General features: G+C 42.8%; 12 protein-coding genes across 12 annotated transcripts; 5 read left to right on the forward strand and 7 right to left on the reverse strand.

Moving 5' to 3' along the window:
• Positions 1–71: 71 nt before the first annotated feature.
• On the reverse strand, positions 72–1,456 carry L203_100986 (uncharacterized protein; the record flags this gene model as incomplete). The annotated part of the gene is made up of 3 exons (XM_066210437.1): positions 72–315; positions 361–662; positions 710–1,456. 3 exons carry the CDS (start codon positions 1,454–1,456, stop codon positions 72–74), a joined length of 1,293 nt encoding a protein of 430 aa, XP_066066534.1.
• Positions 1,457–1,715: 259 nt separating this feature from the next.
• L203_100987 (fumarate hydratase, mitochondrial) lies at positions 1,716–3,573 on the forward strand (the record flags this gene model as incomplete). The annotated part of the gene is made up of 8 exons (XM_066210438.1): positions 1,716–1,754; positions 1,824–1,983; positions 2,028–2,352; positions 2,399–2,762; positions 2,815–2,993; positions 3,050–3,336; positions 3,387–3,500; positions 3,551–3,573. The coding sequence occupies 8 exons, from the start codon at positions 1,716–1,718 to the stop codon at positions 3,571–3,573; spliced, it is 1,491 nt and encodes a 496-aa protein (XP_066066535.1).
• A 142-nt stretch (positions 3,574–3,715) lies between these two features.
• On the reverse strand, positions 3,716–4,855 carry L203_100988 (uncharacterized protein; the record flags this gene model as incomplete). The annotated part of the gene is made up of 3 exons (XM_066210439.1): positions 3,716–3,934; positions 4,293–4,478; positions 4,529–4,855. 3 exons carry the CDS (start codon positions 4,853–4,855, stop codon positions 3,716–3,718), a joined length of 732 nt encoding a protein of 243 aa, XP_066066536.1.
• Positions 4,856–5,069: 214 nt separating this feature from the next.
• On the forward strand, positions 5,070–5,789 carry L203_100989 (uncharacterized protein; the record flags this gene model as incomplete). The annotated part of the gene is made up of 4 exons (XM_066210440.1): positions 5,070–5,121; positions 5,168–5,334; positions 5,386–5,475; positions 5,526–5,789. The coding sequence occupies 4 exons, from the start codon at positions 5,070–5,072 to the stop codon at positions 5,787–5,789; spliced, it is 573 nt and encodes a 190-aa protein (XP_066066537.1).
• Positions 5,790–6,175: 386 nt separating this feature from the next.
• On the reverse strand, positions 6,176–7,687 carry L203_100990 (uncharacterized protein; the record flags this gene model as incomplete). Its single annotated transcript, XM_066210441.1, has 6 exons — positions 6,176–6,202; positions 6,258–6,331; positions 6,383–6,693; positions 6,743–7,354; positions 7,417–7,512; positions 7,560–7,687. 6 exons carry the CDS (start codon positions 7,685–7,687, stop codon positions 6,176–6,178), a joined length of 1,248 nt encoding a protein of 415 aa, XP_066066538.1.
• Positions 7,688–8,137: 450 nt separating this feature from the next.
• Positions 8,138–9,194, reverse strand: L203_100991 (uncharacterized protein; the record flags this gene model as incomplete). Its single annotated transcript, XM_066210442.1, has 6 exons — positions 8,138–8,215; positions 8,273–8,319; positions 8,386–8,487; positions 8,546–8,642; positions 8,712–8,799; positions 8,848–9,194. The coding sequence occupies 6 exons, from the start codon at positions 9,192–9,194 to the stop codon at positions 8,138–8,140; spliced, it is 759 nt and encodes a 252-aa protein (XP_066066539.1).
• A 260-nt stretch (positions 9,195–9,454) lies between these two features.
• Positions 9,455–11,320, forward strand: L203_100992 (uncharacterized protein; the record flags this gene model as incomplete). Its single annotated transcript, XM_066210443.1, has 5 exons — positions 9,455–10,030; positions 10,092–10,778; positions 10,827–10,948; positions 11,128–11,192; positions 11,265–11,320. 5 exons carry the CDS (start codon positions 9,455–9,457, stop codon positions 11,318–11,320), a joined length of 1,506 nt encoding a protein of 501 aa, XP_066066540.1.
• A 509-nt stretch (positions 11,321–11,829) lies between these two features.
• Positions 11,830–16,182, forward strand: L203_100993 (uncharacterized protein; the record flags this gene model as incomplete). Its single annotated transcript, XM_066210444.1, has 23 exons — positions 11,830–12,146; positions 12,195–12,216; positions 12,284–12,417; positions 12,467–12,568; positions 12,616–13,008; positions 13,072–13,150; positions 13,208–13,325; positions 13,373–13,403; positions 13,453–13,582; positions 13,631–13,675; positions 13,733–13,746; positions 13,795–13,919; positions 13,967–14,151; positions 14,203–14,275; positions 14,338–14,457; positions 14,510–14,544; positions 14,596–14,981; positions 15,034–15,108; positions 15,163–15,308; positions 15,359–15,424; positions 15,474–15,631; positions 15,687–15,707; positions 15,760–16,182. 23 exons carry the CDS (start codon positions 11,830–11,832, stop codon positions 16,180–16,182), a joined length of 3,198 nt encoding a protein of 1,065 aa, XP_066066541.1.
• Positions 16,183–16,806: 624 nt separating this feature from the next.
• Positions 16,807–17,475, reverse strand: L203_100994 (uncharacterized protein; the record flags this gene model as incomplete). Its single annotated transcript, XM_066210445.1, has 4 exons — positions 16,807–17,036; positions 17,090–17,187; positions 17,243–17,339; positions 17,388–17,475. The coding sequence occupies 4 exons, from the start codon at positions 17,473–17,475 to the stop codon at positions 16,807–16,809; spliced, it is 513 nt and encodes a 170-aa protein (XP_066066542.1).
• A 228-nt stretch (positions 17,476–17,703) lies between these two features.
• On the forward strand, positions 17,704–19,322 carry L203_100995 (uncharacterized protein; the record flags this gene model as incomplete). The annotated part of the gene is made up of 6 exons (XM_066210446.1): positions 17,704–17,790; positions 17,846–18,099; positions 18,150–18,356; positions 18,403–18,557; positions 18,606–19,160; positions 19,213–19,322. 6 exons carry the CDS (start codon positions 17,704–17,706, stop codon positions 19,320–19,322), a joined length of 1,368 nt encoding a protein of 455 aa, XP_066066543.1.
• A 166-nt stretch (positions 19,323–19,488) lies between these two features.
• On the reverse strand, positions 19,489–19,753 carry L203_100996 (uncharacterized protein; the record flags this gene model as incomplete). Its single annotated transcript, XM_066210447.1, has 2 exons — positions 19,489–19,656; positions 19,721–19,753. 2 exons carry the CDS (start codon positions 19,751–19,753, stop codon positions 19,489–19,491), a joined length of 201 nt encoding a protein of 66 aa, XP_066066544.1.
• A 2,051-nt stretch (positions 19,754–21,804) lies between these two features.
• L203_100997 (kynureninase) lies at positions 21,805–23,439 on the reverse strand (the record flags this gene model as incomplete). Its single annotated transcript, XM_066210448.1, has 7 exons — positions 21,805–22,321; positions 22,369–22,440; positions 22,492–22,676; positions 22,728–22,877; positions 22,923–23,145; positions 23,194–23,281; positions 23,325–23,439. The coding sequence occupies 7 exons, from the start codon at positions 23,437–23,439 to the stop codon at positions 21,805–21,807; spliced, it is 1,350 nt and encodes a 449-aa protein (XP_066066545.1).
• Between the last annotated feature and the right edge of the window lie 52 nt (positions 23,440–23,491).

Below are 23,491 nucleotides of genomic sequence, written 5' to 3' on the forward strand. Positions count from 1 at the left end.
CTACTCAAAATGTATAATAGTAGCCCACTCAAAACCCACAACAAGCATAAACTACCCTCGTCCACTCAGGATCAAAGTTGAGACTCATCGTCTACAAAAACTCTCACATTACCTTCCCCCCATTTTTCCATGACCCTTCGTCCACTTTCTGTTGGCTGAGAGAACGCAACTTGACCTTGCTTGGGGTCAAAATGACAACCATAAATGGTATGCTCAAGTGACGCATTCAAAAGGTGAAGGGAGATTGAATGTGAGCGGTATAAAGGGGCTGTGTAAAGTCGATGGATGCCTAGTGATGTTGGCAGTGGTGCAGGGCTATGTCGTGTTAGGTGTAGCACAAAAAAACGGAGACCGACGTACTCGCATCTCACGCTTCCAAAACCTCCCGACTCGACAAGTTTTTCTTCTCCTTCATATTGATCACCATCCTTGATTACTCGCATTCCCCATTTGATACCCTGAGCAACGACGACGCTGACTACTCTTTCCTTGTGCCCGCCTTTACTGACAACAGGATCGAGTTTCAGGCGCTTGGCGGGGTTTTTGGGCGGGGGAGGCGGACATGCTGTGATGAAGAGAAATATTTTACAAGTTTCGAGGATGGCTGCTGAGAGAGGAGGGGCTGAGAGAACTCGGTCGACGGTTTGCAAAACTTCTGATAGCTTCTCACATGTGTCAGTGATGTAAAACTAGTTAAGACGTTACCTACCTTGTTTCTTCCATAGCTTCCATCAACAACAATCACTTTCCCTGTCCCACTACCTCTTCCTTGGCCGAACGGCACGTCATTGTCAATAACTCTCCAATCTTTTCCTTCTCCCTTCTTGACACCTTCCCAAATTATACCTCTTAAAACTCTTGTATGATGAAGAATGTGGATGCCTTCATCTTGGCCTCCACGAACGAACGACATCCCGCATTCTTGGCATGTATGTAGTAGCGGTAAATGAGTGAGGTGCATCTGAGTCATGACTTCTGACTTGGGTTTTTTTGGGCCGTTCAAACTAAAACTAGATTTAGCAGGCTCGACACGAGACGTTAGGCCAGAGATAGAACGTTTCAATCCGAGTATTGATGATTGCGAACTGGTTTTCGGTATTATGGTAGCTGGGTGCAATGGACGCTTTTTTGGCAAAGGTGAGAAAAAACCCTTGAGGGAAGCTTGGACGGCTTTCTTCTCCACTTTTTGCTCTATCATAGGTTTATTTTTTTGCACAGATGCCTGAAGGGCTTCTTCTGGTGCGTCTTCCTCATCCTCGCTAGGCAAAAATAGCGGCGTACATTGCCTGGTCCTCAGTTTTGGTGGCGGACTATCATCTACAGGGCTCAAAAGTCTGTAAGAGGATGGCGGCGATGATGACCTGCAAGACGACGACAGAAGCGGAGAAGATCCTAAAGGTCGTATTTGAGCCTTGCCATACGTATGGCAAACTTTTGGTTTGCTTGGAGTGAGCATTTGGATAGACATTATGGAAAGAAGGAAACAACATTGAATTGAAAAAGGACGCGTTTAAACATCAACCGTGCCTGAGGCACTCTGACGCGAACGCGTTTTGGGTAAAATTTGAGGAATTTCCGGCAATAAGTAAGAAAATAACACGTCACATCCGATAATACCCGAAGCGAGCTGGCGGTCATGTCCGCTTCCTATTTCTTTATAAATGCTGGTTTACTGTACTTGATCCGACTTTTGTCTTTGATTTTCCTCATCACCTATGATATCCACCCGTACTTGCATTAGGTTGACCATAAGCGTAAGACTTATCTCTTACCAGACTGTCCTCTATGACTAATCATTGTCATCTATATCTTCATTTATAAAGCTTACCCGCACTATTCCTGCGAGAGCTTTCTCTTCCACTACACTCAAAATGGCAGAGCAAAAGTACAGGACTGAAAAAGATACATTTGGAGACCTTCAAGTGCCTGCTAGTAGGTACTGGGGTGCCCAGACTCAGAGGTCTTTGCAAAATTTTGACATTGGTATGTTACTGCTTGTTTTCACAGACCTATTCTGATCCGCATAGGCGGTCCTACCGAGCGAATGCCACCTCCTCTCATCAAGGCTTTTGGTGTTTTGAAGAAAGCTGCTGCTGTTGTTAACCAGACTTATGGACTGCCCGCCGACATTGCTCAAAATATTCAAGACGCTGCTGACGAAGTCATTTCTGGCAAGCTCATCGATGAATTCCCTCTTGTCGTGTTCCAGACTGGTTCTGGTACTCAAACTAACATGAATGTCAATGAAGTGGTTTCCAATAGGGCCATCGAGTTGATGGGCGGAGAGCTGGGTAGCAAGAAGCCTGTCCATCCCAATGATCACGTCAATATGTCTCAGTCGTCCAATGACACGTGAGTTATCTTTCTTTGTTTTTGGCTTGACTTGACCTCCCTTCAGTTTTCCTACGGCTATGCATATTGCTGCCGTCGTTGAGATTAATGAGCAGCTTCTCCCTGCCTTGAAAGAGCTTCATGCCGCTCTGGAAGCTAAACGCGAAGCATTTCAAGACATAATCAAGATCGGTCGAACTCACTTGCAGGATGCGACTCCCTTGACACTTGGACAAGAATTCAGTGGTTATGTCACGCAGATTGAGAAAGGTATCGGTAGAGTCGAGTCGACCTTGAAGAACTTGAGCTATTTGGCCCAGGGTGGAACTGCAGTTGGCACAGGTCTCAATACCAAGAAGGGTTTCGACGAAAAGGTAGCCACTGAAATTTCCAGGATTACCGGTTTCCACTTTGAAACTGCTCCAAACAAGGTAGATATCATCTTTCACTGAAAAGCCATATCGCTCATGTGCATTTGTTTAGTTTGAAGCTCTGGCCGCTCATGACGCAATTGTTGAGGCTTCAGGTGCTCTCAACACCGTCGCTGTCAGTCTGATGAAAATTGCCAATGACATAAGGTATCTTGGCTCCGGTCCTCGATGTGGTTTGGGCGAACTTGAATTACCCGAGAATGAGCCAGGATCCTCCATCATGCCCGGGAAGTAAGCCCACTAATCTGTTCGAAGAATCGCCCAGTCTGACATCACTTTCTCGTTAGGGTCAACCCCACCCAATGCGAAGCCCTCACTATGGTTGCAGCACAGGTCATGGGCAACAATACTACCATTTCTGTTGCCGGCTCTTACGGCCAGTTCGAACTCAATGTCTTCAAGCCCGTCCTCATCAAGAATCTCCTTCAGTCTATCCGATTACTCGCTGATGGTTCCAGGAGCTTCACCAAGAACTGTGTCGTTGGCATCAAGGCGAATGAGGATAGGATTAAGAAAATTATGAATGAAAGTTTGATGCTGGCTACTTGTTTGAACAGCACTCTTGGTTATGATGGTAAGGGCGTTTTTGATCGAGAGAATGCTACTCAGAAAGATTGTTTACAGATGTGGCCAAAATCGCCAAAAAAGCCCACAAGGAGGGCCTCACTCTAAAAGAGTCCACCCTTGCTCTCGGCAAATTAACTTCTGAGCAGTTTGACCAGAAAGTCAGGCCTGAACGTAAGTTTTCCCTCACAATCTCTCCAACCTGTCTGATGTGTTGGATATAGTCATGTTGGCTCCCACTGATTAAAAAGAAAAGAGAAGAAATTTTGGGCAATTCTATGCATGATTTGAGGATTATCACCAATGCCATTGTAGAAGTAATATTCAAGAGGTCAAATTGGTTGCGATAACGGTCGCAAGCAGCGTCTCTCGTAAAATTGATCACTATTCTACATCTGGGTTTTCCCCGTTTTCTTCTCATGACGCTGAGAAGCCTCCAATCGTTGTTCTTCAAGGTGATCAACGGCAGTGGAGGGGTGTGTCTCACGAGCCAGGTCAGCCTTGCGAGCAAGAACAGCATCATGACGTTTTGTCTGAGGATTAATGGGTATTTGTACGCCAAGAAGTGATTCCATTCCTTCAAGGAAAGCAGTTTGAAGTGTTAGCGACTGTAGATGGCGTTAGCGACTACAATCATTGGTGGTTTGTAAAGAACAAGAACATGAAGCGTATCAGCATTAATGTGTAAAATAGAACCATGAGGTTGTCTTAAAGACTAATCGTAAAACAATCATTTACAGAGATGGAAAGGAAAGAAAGAAAATTACTGACCTGATTGATTCAAACACAAGCCAAGAAAATACATGGTTAGCGCTATCACCAAGCAAAATAACGATAACAGAGATAGGGTTCAGAAAGTGAAGAAATAATGTTATGAAAACCATATTTTCGGGTCTTACAAAAAGAATGTCATAGGTTTCATCCGAAATTCGAAAAATGGGTGATAGTTTGACAAGGTAAACTCACCCTTCGCCTGAACTCATCCTCAACCTCTTTTAATTTTCGAATGGCATCAATTCTGGCTTTGGATATATTGTACTTTGTCGCAAGACTAGCAACAGACTGTCCACGTTGCAGCTCTTGGTACACTTCATTTTGGAGGTAATTAGAGAGCGGAGGTGGTGGTCTGAATGTTGGGTTGCTGGCATACGGCTTTATTACATGTCATTAAACTAAACCAATGGCTTAAGCAAGATACTCACGACACTACCTCCAAGCCATTTAGCTTTTTGACCCTTTACTGTCACTCGATACTGTTCGCCTTCCACCCTCATCCAGTCTCGAAAGAAAATTCTTCCTCCTCGCAGTTCCAAGTTCATCCTTTTCGGTATTGGTGAGGGATCAAGAGGCATGGATTCAAGACTTTCTACTGGTTCTTGCTCAGTATGCTCTAAAGATTGTTGTGGCTGCTGCTCTGTAGGTTGCTCCTGAGCATCTGTTGTGTACAGGCGGACAACAGGGGCTCTGCGGCATGCTGACACGAAAGGTTTTAGTGGAATACGTGACGGACCAGCAATATTGAGAGACATTTCTAAAAACTGGAATTAAAATCAATGAATCAAAATGGAAAAAGTTGAAAAAAGCAAAATATAAATGCATTTGGTTGATAGTTGCGGCATTTCGGCATTTTTCTTTGATTGGCGGTTGTAACATCCACAAATACCTCTTGTCCATATCTTTTTACACAGTTGCAGTCAGAAAGTCTTTTTCATCTTTCAAAAATATCGACAAGCATCCACAAAAATGAATAACCCCGCTGTATCTAACCTTCTTCTCTCTCTCGGTGCTATGCAAGGTAATTTCCAATTCCTTAATGCCAATTAGACTCTCACATAGTACAGTGGCCCGACGAATCCCTATGGAAAACCCTCAAGTTGTTAACTATCTTCGCATTGCCTATGTCTCTTCTCAATTGATTGCTCTGGCAATTTATTACTATATCACTCTCAAGATACGAAAGAAGAACGATTTAACTGTCCTGAAGTATGTCAACCCAGCATCGCCTATGGTAAGCCTCTTTTTCCATTTTGTCTATCCATTACTTGCTGACCATCAATAGAACCCCGGTGCCAAACCCGAGTTGGTAACCACAACCGTCAAAGACTATGATCTTGCGGAGACTGGCAAAGCCATGCGAAGCCTCTTCATTGTACGTTGCTTTCCATTTTATCCACATACCTGATTGAATTGTATCCGCAGGGTATTGCTTTCATGGGCTTCCTTCACCTTTACATGCGTTATAACCAACCCTTGTTCATGTCTTCAATCATGGGCCTCAAAGGCGCTCTCGAATCTAATCCTGCTAAGCTCCATGTTTGGGGGAAAAAGGCCGAAGGCGATTTGGCTCGTCCTTTCAAGGCTGCTGGCGGTCTTTTGGAGAGTCTCACCGGGAAAACCGCTGGCCCCCAGACTGACGCCGCAACTATCAAAGAAGCAGAAAAGGCTGGTGGGAAGTCTGAGTAATTTGTTGAAACTTGAGACGTTAGAGAGCTGCCCAGATAAGATATTTCAGGCAAAAGGATACATGATCTATTTGATGGATATATTTTCTGTAGATGATGGGCATGTGTTGTTTTATGCATCTTTAATTCTATACTGTTCTAGTTCCTACATCTATAAACTGTGGAACATAAATGAAATGGAGCAAAATGCTGAGATTGAGGATAACCATGCTGTTTACAGCAGCTAGCTCAGCTGCTTATGTTCCATGAAGATTTTTGGCACAAGACATGTGATATGGCACATCTCGACCTTTATATGTATTGAGTCGTTCACCGTGCCGCGTATCATCAATTCTATTCCAAATATGTAATTCATGTTCGTCTTCGTGTAACGATACACAAGAAGTCTTATCCATACATTGCTTGAGCATACGCCTGAAATCAATGTTAATCACCAAGCAATTATGATAGAGCACTTGAACATACCCACCTCGTATTCATCAGTAGTCATCAGACCTTGATCTTCTTCTGTCACGTCTCCCAGACGCTTTAATTGGCCGTTGACTTGCAATTCGTCAGTATGATTGCAATAATACTGTCTTCTATTAGACTTACCAGTGACCATCTGGGCCTCTGATGGAGATGCTAATATTGATTCAGGTTCCTCTTCTCTTTGTTCTTTTGCCATCTTTCGTTCAATCTCTCCAGTCTCGACTCCTATCTCTTCAACATCGTCCTCGTCATCTTCTGCCAACATTTCATAATGCGCAGCAAGAGCCTCATCCCCCACCTCCGTCTGTTCGCCTACATGGCCTTCATTACGCTCTGCAACGGTCTTACGATATTTAGCATCGGTAAGACCAAGGGTAGTAGCGTCTCCAGTGACTGTGGAATGCGTATGCCATGCAGGAAGAGCATTTTGTTCCCTAAAATAAGCTATCAGCAAATTATCGTGCAAAACATGTAAGGAGGTACCGTTGAGCCTGCGCCAGCTTGACCTTGTCTTCATTGTCTTCTCCACCAATGACAACCTCAAACCTCTTGCCATCCTCTGCACCTTCTTGCCCATCAATATTGACAACATTTTGAACATTTTGAGCCAACCACACAACGATATTCATACTCGGTAATGTCACACCTTCTACGGCTTTGAGAGCATCTCGAATAGGAGCAGTAGAGATGTTGAATCTTTGCATCAAATCTTGTAGCGACGAGTTGTTTTTATCCACAGTAGGGTCATGTTCTACAAGTTCGCTGTCGCAATCTTCGCATTTGAAACTGTTCGTTGTAGGATCGAATAGATGTGAGAGGTCCAATGGATCGTAAGTGCGGCCATCAAGTGGGCACTGATAGCCACGATGTCCAACCTCGGCTTTAATCCGCTCGTCAATACCTTTTCTCATCATTGCCAGACGGTACTTGATGACATTGGCAAACTCCCGATAGTCGAGGTACCAATAATGAACATCCCGAGTACGAGTATCGCCCATAGCAGATGTGGTTGACAAACTACTTTCACGCATAGATTGTGGTGTAAACTGTGATTTTTTCCATTCAGGAAGTAGTTGCTTTTCGCGATTAACATGTCTGTAGGTATGCATATCAGCAGCAGCAGAAGAAGCTGCCTCAAAATATATCCATCAGCTTACCGTTTAACAAGACGATGTAAATGTAGAATTCCCATGTATTTCCTAACTTCATTGGCAGATAACCCAACTCGCTGTCCTAAATCAGTTTCTGCTACTCTTTAGTTTATCATCAGTATTATGGTTTGCTTTTAAAGTACACCTACACATGGAAATGAACAAGCATCTTCAAGAGAATTATGTATGGGGCATCATAGAAGGAATAAGCTACTTGGTAGACGAGGTTAGAGCATAGTCTTTGGATTTGATCGGATGAGAGATGAAAGTCAGACATTAAAAGCTTGGTATGAACAGCTGTGGATAATGGCAACACTGAAAAGTATTTTTCTAAAGTAGAATTTATATTGTTTTTACAAAATCACCTACTTGAGAAAGGTGGAGGTATATGAACTTACTGAGATCGGGACACAATGAAATATTTAGAAAATAGGTCAATGAACCTCTTTAATTGTTAGCAAAATGGCAACTAATCAATATTGACTGTTTATACGTTAACTTTTGACAGGCTATCATGCGCACAAAACAAAACTTGACGTCGCCCTGTTTGCATCGACATGGCAAGTATGAACCGTTCTCCATGCATGGATTGATGTACTGTTTACAAATACGATATAAGCGATCAGCAACTTGATAAACTGAATTCTTCTTGCTGTCGCCCTTCCATGATGTTGTACCATGCGCATATCAATCGCAACGCTTCACTTCTCTTCATGGTGTTTGGGACTCAAGAAGTAGCCTCGTGTATTGTATGTTTGTGCAATACGACTTGTAATAGACGAGCTATATGACTAAGTACACTGTACTTGGATGGTCACATCAGCTTTGGGAGCAATTTAGTCAACTGGAGACATCAATTCACAAACCCTACAACAGGCAGCTGTTTAGCCTTGACCTTGCCCATATCTCCTCGTCATCGTCTTCTAAACAATGGTTTCCTTCTTCTGAGACTATTGTCAGGTCCTTGTACAATACTTCCAACAATTCCCTTTTCTTGAAGACAAGCCTTCGCCAGCTTCAGATGATACGGCTGCAGAGGGCCTTTGGGGTGAGCAGAGTGTGGTTGAAGGTCCTTGGCTAAAATTTACAGTTAGTTTCTATGTTTGAATCATGAGTTAGTCTTGGGTGGACCTACCAAGTTCAATCACATCGGCAACGAAGATCTTGGCCATACCAGCTACTATCTGAGATAGCTGTGGAGAACAGTGTTGGTCATACAGCTCCCGATTGAGCTGGATCATTGAGTTACAATGTGGGTGATCAGTAAACTTTTAAAGGTCGACATAAACAAGGATAGATACCCTTTTAATGGCATTTTTATTGATTGCGATGGTACTAAATGTCTCAAATCTCTTTGCTTGGTCGTCATCCATGTGTCCCCTCAGCAGGCTGAATGCTATATGTTAGTCAAAATCATGAATATCGTGTGAGACATACAATGTATCCGCTCTTCTCTTTTTTCCCTTTTCCTCGATTTCTTGCCCGAAATTCTTCTTTTTCCCTTTGGCTTTACCTCCTGTACTAAGGGAAATGCCTCCCAAACCTCCGCCTGCTTCCAAGCCTATTTCAACATCTGGTCCTTCCTCATCCTCATCATCCTTGTCCCCTTCATCTTCCATGTCGACCTCATGAGTCTGTTTACCAGCGCGAGGTATAGCAAGCAAGTCAGAGTCATCGACGTCGTCTGCTTCGTCCAATGCTTCTCTGTCAAGAGCTTGTTGAGTTTTTAATGATATCGAGTTTGACAACGAAGAAGGATGAATGGGGAGAGCGAGACTAGACATTGTTGATAGTGAAAGTAGAGACAATGTAGGATTGGTATTGAAGATTGTTGGAAGACCGAAGATAGGTGAAAAACATGGACAAAAAAGGGTTGTATTGCAATAGATGTTTAATGATGTGACTATGAAGATTCAAGATTAATTGTAATCTGACGCGCCAACATTAATAATGAAATAATCCCGAGCTATCAATACGTTGCCATTTCTATCTTTTAATATTTACACTAAGCCTCTTAAAAACCAACTACCTTAAACTTATAATAATGCTTGGAGCAAAAGCATTTCAACCTCCATTACCTCTTAAACCTCCTCTGCATAATGCTGTAAGAGTACTTTCTCGCCAGTATCTATCCACAACGACATTACGCCCTCAAGGGTTTATTGCAGCACCATCGATACGACCAGGCTTAAGATTTGTATATCAACGCAAATCTTTTGCTTTCAATCATATCAGATATTTATCCTCAACGCCTATATCCTCAACTGCAGTCCATGAGCCAGACATTAATCCAGCTACACTGGACACTCCCATTCCAGATGATCTCCTCCAACCAGCCTCAACCTTTCTCGATCCTTACATACATCCTCTTTCAGATTTGCTTATCTCTCTGCCCCATCCTCTAGGCTATGGCGTTTCCATTATTGTCATCACCCTTCTTGTCCGAACAGTTTTCACTTTACCAGTGTCACTTTGGCAAAAAAGAAGAGCGAAAAGAATGCAAGATTTAGTGGCACCGCAAATCAGTGCTGCCAACGAAAGACTTGCTCGTTCTCTAGCAGATGACTATAGGAGAAAAGGATTAGGATATACGGAATACTTACTCGAGTTGAGACGACAGGTAAGTTTCCATTTGCTAGCTGTCGGACTGATATAAAGCTGACGTACAAGTAATAAATAAGATGATCATTACTCAAAAAGCTCTACACAAAAAGTACCGTGTACAGCCATTTATCACCCAATGGACACCACTCCTGACCCATATTCCCCTATTCATCACACTTTCTCTCACCATACGTCGAGCTGTCGATTTACCCGATTCACCGCTGGCTTCCGATTCTTTCCTCTGGCTGGATCATTTAGGTCAAGCTGATAGTACTGGTATTTTACCCTTGGCAGGTATGCTCGTTGCTTTTGGAAATGCGGAATTGGTGGGAAGAAGAAGCAAAGATGTTAGAAATGCATATGAGGGAAGGGTGCAAGAGAAGCCAACAGAAGAACCAAAAAAACCTTTGAAGGTGATAGTACAAGCCCCCAAGGGTGATTCAAACGCTCCTGCGTCCCCTCTATTTTCCTCTACTTCCGCAGCTAAAGGCAAACCAATTCTTACACCAGCGTCAATCTCTGCTGATAAGCCTCGAAATTTATCGACATCATCCCCGGTATTGACTACTCCGCGGCAACAAAAACGTTGGCAACCCATCCAAAAGCCAATGGAAAATGGCAATGTGTTGGTAGAAGTAGGCTCAGACGGCAAACCTCCGACGGTATCTCCAAGTAGACGGGCTGAGATTGCACGAAGGGTTTTTGCGCAGATACTGAGATTCAGTTCCATCGGGTTTGCAATGGTCGCCAGTCATATTCCTAGCGTGAGCTCTCATTTCCCCTCTGATACTCAGTGCTAAGGCTTCAGGTAGGGTGTGGTTTTGTACTGGTTTACATCAATCTGCTATAGTTTTTTCCAGAATGTTGTCTTGAACGAACTTCCGAGATGGCGGGCTAAACAGCAGGCGAAGAAAGGTCTGCTTTCAACATCACAGTAAGCGCCTAACAACGTCGCCATTATCATGCATACAATCCCATACCGTATGCACACCGTACCGACAGTACTTTTCTCAATTGCCGTGATCGCTCAATTTTTGCTCACTACGTTTCGCCATCCGGCCCGTTCCTTCTATTCGCCATATTAGCTATCCTGCTTTCTAAGAGGTGTGTCAGATATGTCGAGGACTGGGTACCACATCATTCTTACCTCTTCCGTAAGGGAAGATCAAAGTGCGCAGGTAGGTCATGATCATGTGGACGAAAATCGAACAGAACTTGAAAGTATATCGAGGCTAATACCCGCTTTGAAGGATTTAACCATCTTCTAGAGAAAACAATATCAGCCAGTGCAAATTTTGTCGCTTGACTCAGTGATGGCTTTCGACATGGAAAAAATCGTGATTGCAGGAAAAGGTGGTTACTAAAAGATAACACTTGACCGGTATGCAATGAGAATTGATGAGAATGTCCACCCTCGCCGTGAAATCAACTTTACGTCTACTAAATTTCAAGTCTTTTGTGCTCTAGACTATTTAATGAGCTTTCTAGTTCTTACTTGCTTCATTACAGATATTGTGCGCTGTCGTAGATATGCGCTGATCCATCTCAGACCACGTAGATACTTCAGATTTCAGCAATGGAAACAACATAGACAACAATTGAATCATCTGTGTCAACTATTAATATAATTTACAAAATGTGTTGTAATACTTAGTAAAGCCTTTTCCGGCGGAAGTTAATTCTACATTAATTGCTATTAATGAAAAAGTTGACATAACTTTCATCTCACGCGTCGCGTCGCATTTTGCTCTACAATTTTATTTCATTTTTCTTTTTGCCACTCTTTCACTTTTAAATTTATATTCGACAAAAGTGATGGCTACATCTCAACCTCGTAGAAGTTTGAAATCCATCATTGAAGCCATTCCAACTCAACGAGATTATGTCTCCGATTCATATTCTGAAAGCTCGAATTTAGAGGATGAGATCGAGATGCCTGTACAAGCAATAAAACCATTACCATTGACGCCTTTGCCAATCAGTCCACAAGCAACTATTGAGAGTGCATCAGCTGCAGCAAAAGGAAGGGAAAGAGAGGTCAAGACGCCAGCAACGCCAAAGATGGGGGTTTTTATGAGGGATCAGGCTACCAGTGATAAGACAGATGCCACTCTGTATTTTGCAGTACAATGGTAAATTCTACAAAAGATGTGATATCCGTTGCTCATTTAGATGTAAAGGAGAAAACCTCAGTTCAAAAAAGTGAGCAATGGGCGGCCTCGAACCTGACGTAATGTGCTGATAGGCGAGGACTATTTGACTATTTTAGCACAGTAAGATGGCATGGTTACAATTAGACATAGATGTGGGAGCTGATGTCTGTATTGTAGAAACATGGGACGGTGATGCAAACATCAAAGTCGAAGGAAACAGAATTGTTATGTTGGACGAAGATGGAAATCAGTATCTTTACAAAAAGTTCAATATGATATCACATATTGATAAACCTTAGAATGGCTATCACTCCGGTGGGAGAGAAAATCATCAGGCCTGAAGCAGAGTTCAGGATCGGAGGATATGAGATCATGGTGGATCATGCATTGCAAGCAGATCAGTAAGCTGGCCGAATTATGACTGCACAACTCAACTCATTCTCTCTAGATTTAAAGCCAATACTTGTATTTTAAACAGGCCTAAAGGGTCAGACTCGACAACTGCTTATCGGGCGACAGCCTTCGCCAAGCCCTTCCGTCCTCCAATTCCAAAAGTTGATTTTACTCGACAAGAACTTACTGCTGGGAAAGGCAGTAGTAATGTTATCTCACCTATTTCAGAGATTAGAAAAGCCACTATGCCTACTCCGGCTGCTGCTCAACGTGCCGTAGCCGCAACCTCTTTCTATTCAAACCAGTCCCCGAAACCAAAAGTCGAAAGGATTGTCCTGGGGGAGAAGAGTAATAAAGAGAGATTGGAATGGGGTGGCGCGCTTTTCAACCCCCATGCTCCGGGTGCTGTTGTTATGCCGAGACCTTCAGAAAAGCTGGCAAAGATAAAGTGAGTATGCAGAATAACAGTTAGACGTAAATTTCACTTATTGAATTTACTGTCTCTATTCAGAAGAACGACTCTTGTCGACGTGGTGTTAGATCCAGTTCTTGGCAATCTGATGCGAGAACATCAGAAAGAAGGTGTCCAGGTGAGTTTTATCCACACCATTTCTGACACGGTTTCGTCTGAATCACCTCCCTTACAGTTTATGTACTCTTGCGTTATGGGTATGACCGACGCTGAAGGGGAAGGTTGCATTCTGGCCGATGAGATGGGATTAGGTAAAACACTGCAAACAATTGCTTTAATATATACTATGCTGAGTAAGTCGTCAAGGCACAGTAATAAGTGTATATTTACAACTTCACAGAGCAATCACCTTTTGCGAATCAGTCCTCTATGTCAGTTATCCGATTTCATGAGGTGTCAGAACTCATAAACGAGTTACAGTATACGCAAAGCTATCATTGTTTGCCCTGTGACCTTGGTCGACAACTGGCGAAAAGAATTTAAGAAATGGGTTGACCGACGCATCAATGTACTCGTTGCAGATGGAACTGACTATCGCATATCTTCTTTTGTAGGGTTTCCTTGTGTCCTTTGTAAGGTGAAGCTTATGTGTGGTTAGGTGAATAACCAGTATCAACAAGTCTTGGTGATTGGGTATGAGAGAGTGGGTGTCTTCTATTCTCGCATCTCATCTCATGACTCGCTAATCTCTTATACCAAGCTACGAAAAGAAATGCAAGCCAAAATAATAAAGGCTTTTGATTTGTTATTGATTAGTTTTAGAAAAGAGCTTGCCTCGTGTGTACCACCAATCGATTTAATCGTCTGTGATGAAGGACATCGTCTAAAATCTAAAGACAACAAGACGACAAAGATGTTCGACGCTTTAAAGACTCAGCGCCGAATCAGTATGTCAATGACACAAGTCCACTTTACATGCTCACCATCGAAACAGTCTTATCGGGAACACCTGTGCAAAACGATTTAGGGGAATATTGGGCAATGGTTAACTTTGCATGTCCGGGTGTTCTTGGGAAATACCAGGCGTTTGCAAAACATTATGAAAAACCAATCCTAAAGAGCAGAACACCGGGTTGCCCAGCAAAGGACGTTGAACTGGGTCGAGAACGAGCTGATGATGTACGTTGGAAGATTTGAAAATATCTGTATGTTCTTAACTTGTATCTCTAGTTAGGGAAACTTTCCAAAGAATTTGTCTTGAGAAGGACAGCTGCTGTTCTGGAGAATTACCTACCACCCAAATGTCAGTCTGCCTGCTTCCCTGCCTGTCCAGATTACAAGATAATAAGTGCTGATTTATGGCAGATGAATATGTCGTCTTTGTATCTCCATCGCCACTCCAGCTTTCTGTGCTGTCTCGCTTGTTAGATCCACGCATTATTAACACTTATATCAGAGGCCAGGGTTCTCAGTCGCTAGCTTTGAGTGGGTGTTACAAGGGCGACGCAAGTGGACATACGCTTAACGATAAATGTAGTCGATGTTATGAGAAAAATCTCCAACTCGCCGTTAGTAAGTTATATATATATCTCGAAGATTTTACATCTGTTGATGCCTCCTAAGCTTCTCAAGAAACGAGATGATGACATTATTAGGTCTGATGATATCAGCACTGCTACATCTGCTGCCCTGGAGGCTATACCTAGCAACGCCTACATCGATGTGGTCACAGCCAGTGGCAAGATGCTCTTTCTAGATAAGTTGCTTCACAGCACTTACGAAACAACCAAGGAGAAAGTGGTTGTCATATCCAATTGGACTTCTACTCTTGATCTCATACAAGGGTACTGTAAGACTAAGCGATATTCTTTTCTGAGGTTGGATGGAAGTACGCCTGCAAAGCAGAGACAAGAGCTTGTAGATAGATTCAACAGGGACAGGACAAGACAAGACACATTCGTGTTCTTGTTAAGTGCCAAGGCCGGCGGAATGGGGCTAAATCTGATTGGGTAAATCAGAACAAATCATCGAATATCAAAATCGACTGACATCAGCATATAGAGCTTCTAGATTGGTGTTGTTTGATAGTGATTGGAATCCGTCTACCGATCTGCAAGCTATGGCTAGAATACACCGGTCAATTATCTCACCATGACCCTTGGTATTGTAACTAATCGTAGTGGCCTATAGTGACGGACAAAAGCGTCCTGTGTACATTTACCGACTTCTCACGACCAATGCTATCGATGAGAAAATCTATCAACGTCAGATAACCAAGACTGGACTTTCAGATCAGATGATGGATCAAGCTAGAGAAGAAAAGCAGAGCAAGGATTGTATGTTATTATCAGAATTACAAGCGCAACTGGCTGACCTACTCATGTAGCATTTTCTGCTGCTGAGCTCAGAGACATCTTCACGCTTAACCTGGAAACAGATGGTTGCCAAACTCGTACAAATTGCAATTCTAGATATTTGGTCTCACTGATATCAACATCTAGATGATCTGCTTGGCTGCCAGTGTACTAAAGATATCAGAAAACCAGTAGATATGGATGAGCAAGACTTGCAATTCACATTGAAGACACTCTCATCTGAGAGTGAGGATGATGATGACCTACCGAAGTTTGTCAGTGCAAACAACTACAATCCTGAACCAGTACGTCGTGTTTTAATCTAATTCAGAAACCAATCGCTAATGTGGATTCTTTCAGTCACCGAAGCACCAACGTAAAGTGAGTAGCTTTTGGATACTCTCTGTTTTCTCCTTTGACATTGTCTATCAAGGTCGCTAAAGAGCAAAAGAACAAACTGGCTGCTCTAAGACATTGGACCCACATTGACACTGATGAATCCCAATCATTTCGCAGAATTCAAGATGCCTTGCTATACAACATCTTGTTTGATGAGTGGAAGAATGACAGCATCATTGCTGATGATAACTCTGGCACGAGTCTAGTTGATGATAACGAGAGCGATATAATGTATGAAGAGGAAGACGAGTCTGAATCTGACGGAGAGATAATTCTACCTCGGAAAAGAAAGTTGGAAGGGCATCATAATCTGTCCAAGAGAGCAAGAGCCGCCAATGAAAGAGAAGCAAGCCTGATAAGGAAGAAATATAATCTTAAGAACATTGCAGAAGGAGGGGGAACCGGGAGGGTTACATTCGTCTTTGAAAAAGTGTCAAAATCTAGATCTAACTTGTAGAACAAGGATATCAGTTTGGCATCATTGTCACGATCTTCATATTCGTTATTGGCATTTGCATATCATACTTTTGTTTACTTATACATCCCCATAGTCAATGACAATGTAGAACATGTGACGTACATTGGTTTGGTTGAAGCCTTCTTCCTCAGCTCCAAAAATGAATAGATTTATATTGCCCATGGTTGATCCTCAAAAGAAGACGAAGAAGGGGTTCATGATATCTTGATACGATTGGCAAACTGAATAATGACACTCACATCTATGACTCTCCGACAATTTGCCTTTACAGTCCTTATTTGGTATAGGAAGACAATGCTGGTAGTCGTATGCTTCTTGATGTCAGATAGAGGATTGAAAATGACCCATTTATATCTTTCTATCTTTTCCCTATGAAAGAAACGGCCCGTTTTTCTCAACAATTGAGATCCTACACTGTTCACGCCCAGATCTCACATGATATTTGCTGCATGTGCATTGGCTATTCAAGATTTGCGAGAATTTCTTGAAACTCTGGATTGGAAGCGCTTATTGCATGGGTGTCCGTTCGAAACTGTCAAATAATCTGGAAGATACCTTCCGTTCCGCTTTCTTACGATGATTACTCCCTTGACATTCAATCCTTCATAACAGTCCTCGCTTGGCATTATCTTCTTCTTTTTGTAAAGTTTCAGCTTCCCGTAACCTTTTCGAAAATTCTGAAATGTTCATTCTCTCTTCTTTCCTCAACGGGTAAGCAGACGAGCTCTTTGTTGCGTCAACAATTGAAGAGAGATGTTCTGGGAGAGCTGAAGGTTCGCTTGTGGGTTCCATTGGAGCCGAAGAAGGCGGGGTGGATGAAGGATACATTACAACTGTACAATTTATATTAGAACAGTGCTTCTACAATTCTCAAGATGAAGCTTACTCTTGTCATCCTTGCGATACGCGACTCCAGTTCTCTCCTTTTCGGCAAGCTCTATGGTTCCGTAGATTACCAGCGCAACGACAGTTAGTCCTTGAGCGCTGCAGCAAAAGTCGAAATTAGCTGTATACCACAGCCAAGAATGTCACAACGTACTAAATTCGGAACCTCAAAAAACGATTGAACTGTGTACGGTTTCCTTTCCTTAGGTGATAGCTTGCCCCCAGAAGCGCAGCGATGGTTGCGCCAGCACCTAAATACAATATCAGTTACATGTAATCCTTGATTATAGATGGCTTACCTACTGGAACAGCCGGTTGCTCTTTACACTTCTGCCAGATTTTCTGTGGCCAGCTTTTGGGTTTCTCGCTTGCGACTGGAAAATCCATTTCAATATTATATTATATCTTTTGGTTAATGAAAAGAAGAAAAGGAAATTCAAAATGTTCACAACTTCTTCTTTGATTATAATTAAAGATCGATGGGTCGAAATCTGATGAGATAACGGACTTCGCCGCCAACTAAATTACACGTCATCATTTATTTTTGTCACTTTTAATTGTTTTAAATACTTTTGAATCTTTCAATATGGCAAGTAAAATGATTTCTTTCCTGCCATGGTAGAGCAATTGGTGAAAGCAAAAGGCCTTTTGAAATGGCTTCAGTCCAATGGAGGGTATTTTCATCCTTCTGCAAAGCTCCAAGTAAGATTCCTTCCTCTCTTGTACTCACTGGATAACTTTTAATCGGTATTTACAGATAGATGATACTACTGGACTTTCTATTTTCGCTGCCAAACCAATAGGACCTAATGAAAGACTCGTTTCGTGTCCATTCGACCTGGCGGTTACTCCAGAAACTGCAACTCGGGCTATCTGTCAAGTTGCTGGGCTTGAAGAGGAGAATTTGGTATGGCCAATGGGGACTCTCGGGAAAGGCGAACCATGGAATGAGAGAATGAGAATAGGCGCATACTTGGGCTTACATTGGGTTTACCAGGATCAAACTACCGTGTAAGTATTCATATTCTTGCAAATGAGTCTATTTATTGAACGGGACTTAGAGAATGGCCTAGTGCTCTGATTCATAAGACGTACCTGAACTCTCTTCCGGATCCATCAACTACGTTGATGCCCTTGTACTATAATCCTTGCGAGCTGGAGCTACTGACAGGAAGCAACCTTTATGGGGCAGTAAAAGACAGGCAAAAAGAGTGGTTTGAAGAATCGGCTGTATTGAGAACGGTTTTGAAGGAGGATGGGTTAACATGGTGAGCGTGATATTGGACATTGGAGGTAGAGTTTGATTCACAGCAGGGAGAGATACTTGGCTACTTCCACGTACATGTCTTCAAGAGCCTTTCCATCAAGACTCTTGAGACTATCAATGGAAGAGCAATCGACACATCAGCTTCACAAGGAGAACGAAGTATCACATCCAGTCCTCCTTCCGGGCGTAGACATCTTCAATCGTACTTTCATCAATTTGTCAGGGGGATTGGAGCTGACTTGAAGTCAAGATGCTCGAGGTCAGCCCATCATATGGTTGTGTTCAGTAATGGCGCCTTCTCCTGCTTCCCACCCTTTACCCTGCATATCGCTTGTTTCCTCCAGTGTTTCTGATGTTAACACACAAGTTTTCAACAACTACGGCGTGAAACCCAATGAAGAACTCTTGTTAGGCTATGGATTTGTACTTGACAACAATCCAGATGATGTGGTCGTCCTTCGTCTTGGTGCAGATGGTCTCTCGCCAGCTATCTCCAAGCGACTAGAAGCCAAAAATCTCAATATTGGAGAAAGATTTGAGCTTCGTAGGGATGGTGAAATTGACAGACGCTTGTTGGAGGTTATGCGAGTGATGTTGGGTGAAGAAGAAGAAGAAATGGATGAGAACGATGAACATGCTATGCATAAGAAAGAAGAAAAAGAAATGAAACTTGAGTTGGATGTTTTGGAGACATTGGGAGGTATGTTGGAAGATAAGTTGGGAAAGCTGGAAGCAGGTGGTAAATTAAGTGTGGACGGACAAGTGAGGGATCAAGTAAAAAAGATGGTATCTATCTATAGAAAAGGTAAGTGCAAATAGTCTGAAAATATGAGAAAAAGATGACTTTTTTTCCATAGGTCAGATCGATATCCTCAATTCTGCCATGGATACTCTGTCTGAGCGTATAGAAAGGGTAGAAAGCCTTATAGGCGAAGGTATGGGTGAATGCTCCTGCTGTTGCCCTTGAAACCGGAATTTGATATTTGCTCATGCATCGATACAAATGTCTATACCAACATATGGTACGATGAAGAACATCAAGCAAAATACACAAGGAAGACATACTACTTTGCCCTATCAAACGACTCCCTCAAAAAGTCATCTCAAGCAACAAAGACTTAAATGGAGTCGTTTCAAAGAACAGCGCCTGTCCATCCTTGTTTATCAAGTGAACGCTCCAGTGCAACAATGTCCACACCAACTGTATGTACATGTTGCTGGGTGACATCGGGGGAAACAGAGAGCGGACTTTGTACGAGCGCGGCAGAAGTTGGGTATCTGTTTGTCCATGCAACCACGTACTACCCGACGTTACAGCATCATCAAACTTCTCCTCTATTTAATGTTTTGAATAGGAAAACAAACCTTTGTGCTCAAGATAGCTCCCTTCCCATACATCACTCGGCAGTGGCAGCATGTTTCAAAGCTTCTTCATGCTGCCCACTTCGCCAAAGATCATAAACTCTTACACAAAGGCGTGGCGCAACGTTAGCAAGGCCCGTAATAGCTCTAGAGCCCTCTACAGCAAGCGCGTCAAGTAGGTAACTTGTAGCACCGCCTAGGATAGTAGATGGGGCTGATAGAAGCTATCATCGGTTGACGACAAATGCCATTCATAGTACAACCTACAACCAATGTGTTTTTCTTGGATCCAGTGGTCTCTCTTGTGATTCTTCCCGCATCATGATCTTGTTATGACCCTGCACACACAAGGTCATAACACGTGGATACAGGCAGGATACCAAATATATATCATATATATAGAGTAGGTAGTTGTTGAGGATTCTCCTTGAGAATTCAAATATCATATGTTACACGTATAGGCTGTTATTACTATTACTTCCAATCATCAGTATCGTCCAGTCCCATTCGGATACGTTACCGTTATATCGTCAACATGGCCACCAGCGCCATTATTATCATCGTCCACCTGTGTCGTTCTCCCAGCCGCCGGCACTGGTCGTAACAGATCTGTATATTTGATGCCGACAATGCTAGGGCGTTGAGCAAGGCGGCAGATCAAGTCTGTGTCCATGTTAATGCCACTGCAGACATGGTGATAAGAATAGATGATAATGGGATAGGAGACATGTTAGCAAGCTACATCGCTCATCAGCTTCATAATAACCTTTGAAAAGAAAAGGCAAACTTTTTCGTAAAATGATTGATTAATAGATACAGGTATAGTAGCGAGAATAATACAAAGAAAGCAAGACTAGAGCAAAGTCTGCCTTAACTTCTGCCTTATCTTTACAGAGCTCCAAAACTTGACGAGACGATTGAACTCCGCAGTTGAGCCTTACAAGACTACTCCAATAATACCGAATCTAGCAAGGAACTCCATATGCCTGATATGAGTCTCTACATCCAAATCATGCTTGATTGTAGGCCGGAAGAGCGTGACTGTGGAACGGTAGATACTCGGAGAGAACACCTTGGCATTGGAATTAGAACTCGTAACGATGACAGACATGATAAGTGTCTCGATTTGTTACAAAGAGCAAGTACAAGAGATAGGATAGAAGATGGAAAGTTCTCTAATTCACAACCGTTATATCTTGCCAAGCCGAATTATTTGCCATAGCCGACCGAACGAGTTGAATTTCTTCAGGACAGATGCCATCCTATGTAGATTTCCATTACCTATTATTATAAGCCTCTGTTTTCTAATAACAACACAGTCTATAGACCCGGGAATTATCATTTCTATTCCCAGATTTCTAATGGAACTGGGAACTGATTGTACTGGACGACGATAGAAAAAAATTGAAAAGTAAGAGAATAGATGGAGAAGCCGAAATTGATGGACAGGATTTCGGCTTGCCCCGAACTACATTCGGAACGATCCATTTCGGGTACCATCGGCTTTACCGATAGACGATATTGTTGCGTAGTGTAGGCTTGAATGCCTCACTGTAATTACAACGGTAATTACTTTAAGGTTTTCGTAAATATTAATTATTTTGGTACAGCAAATCTAGCACTTGTCTTGCATAGAAAAGAGTATTGGAAGAGAAATCTATCTATCATTCAACCTTATCCATCCATGTCCCCTCTCTTAATCCCTCGGGGTTCCAGAGTGTGGCGATGTGGAGGGCTTGCACTTACACGTAGATTGGATAATTATCTATAGCTTTGTAGGCTTAAGTGCCGCACTGTAATTAAGAGATTTATTACTTAAGATTCTGTTAGAAAGGCTTAAAGTGGAATACTGGAGAACTAGCACTGGTGGTGCATATGAAAATGAAGTATGAAAGAGAAGCTATTCCATCTACAATTTATCTATTCTATGTTGTCGGACTTTTCCGCGTTTTCTCATGTGGCAGCGTGAAGTGCTATGCACTTATAAGCTTCTCACTAATAAGCAGCTTAAAATGGAACTGAATGAAACAACTCGAATGAGAATTGCAAGGGTATTTAGAGATTTATGACAGCGTGTCCTTAGGAATCTATCTTTGTCTTTCCTCTTCCACCTCTTTGAACGCTTCTAAAATTATGTCAACCGCAATTCCCAATTCTTCAAATGTATTGTACAACACAACAGGGCTGAGCCTTATGACACTTGGATGCCTCTCATCACCTACTAAACCCTTTTTCAACAACCGCTCAAACACTCTAGGCATGATATTCTCTTCTTCAGGAGTGATTACCAATGAAAGCTGGGCACCGCGAAAAGGCGCCTCGGGCGTAATGAGTTTGAAGCCTAGCTTGTCTTTTGTGTCGCCTGGATGTACATAGTACGGAGAAGCCTTGAGAAACATTTCAAGAGTATCGGTGAGCCGACGGCCTTTGGCGACCATGTTGGAGAATCCAACCTTGTCAATGAGCTCAAGGGTAGCAAGAAGAGGGATAGACGAAAAGACAGGTGTACATGAATGTTGGTAACCTTTGGCTCCAACGAAAGGTTGAAAATCCGGAGACATGGCGAATCTTGTGGATGGGTCATTCCCCCACCATCCTGCGAGTCTGACAATCGTCAGCAAATTAGAAAAGTGTAGGCAGATACCACTTACCGACGCCCGCCATCATCCAGACCTGAACGGATATACATGCCACCGATACCAGCAGGTCCTGCATTTAAATATCTGCCGTATAGAAAAGTGAATTAGTTCATTAGAGTGTCTCATCCAACTCACTTGTAAGTACACCACACCGCAAAGTCTATGTTCCACTCATTCAGTTTACATTCTACATTTCCGATCCCGTGTGCCAGGTCTAGACCTAGAAGAGCACCTGCTTGATGAGTTTTTAGCGAGATACTGGCAATGTCAAAGAGCTGTCCTGTGTAATACTGGACAAGAGGAAGCAACACCACAGCAATCTACACGTTTGATCAGCACAACCTCTTGGTTTAGAGCCACATGTAATTCACAGTCTCCTTGTTCTCCTCGATAGCAGCCAGAATGTCTTCTGTTCGTAATATTTCCTCACCCTCTCTAGGAGACAAGACGATAATGGCATTTTCAATTTGCTCCGGGCTAAGCACCTTGTCATGTAACGGTGGGTGCGAATGTACAGCATACTGTCCAAGTCAACTTAATGACAGCTGTCGTAATGCGTCTCGTACCCAATCACTCGGAAAACTGCCCTTCTCAATGACAATCTTCCATCTCTTTTCTGTTGGTCTGTAGAAACTCGTAAAGAGATTGTGCAAGTTGCTAGTCAAAGTAGATGTATGCGCCACTTCCTCCTCTTGAGCTCCAAGGAGCTTTGCCAGGTTTGGAGTGAGCGATTCGTCAACATGTTTCCACGGGCGTCCGTGTGGGTGTTTGAAATGTCCTGTCACGCAGCTGTCATGATGAGCCTTGTACCGATCGACGATAAGCTACCTTGTAGACCACACATCGAGTTCTTCCATCATATGCTGTCTTGCACGTTTATTTAACAGTCCCAACGAGTTGCCGCAAAAGTAGATTGCTTCTCCATCTGACCACTTATCAGAGTCCTTGTTTGGCAGTATATCACTCACCTCTTTCACCACCACATGCTCTGGCAAGCGGTATTTCAAACTCGCCTCGAGTCCAATTCAGCGGGTCTTCCTTGTCCCATTGTGCCAATTCTTGTCTTGTTGGACTAGCCGACATTTTTTAATTTTTATTGAAGACTGAAATCTTTTAAATAATTTCAACCTTCAAC

Source organism: Cryptococcus depauperatus, chromosome 1 (genome assembly GCF_001720195.1).
Source record: "Cryptococcus depauperatus CBS 7841 chromosome 1, complete sequence".
Taxonomy (NCBI): domain Eukaryota; kingdom Fungi; phylum Basidiomycota; class Tremellomycetes; order Tremellales; family Cryptococcaceae; genus Cryptococcus; species Cryptococcus depauperatus.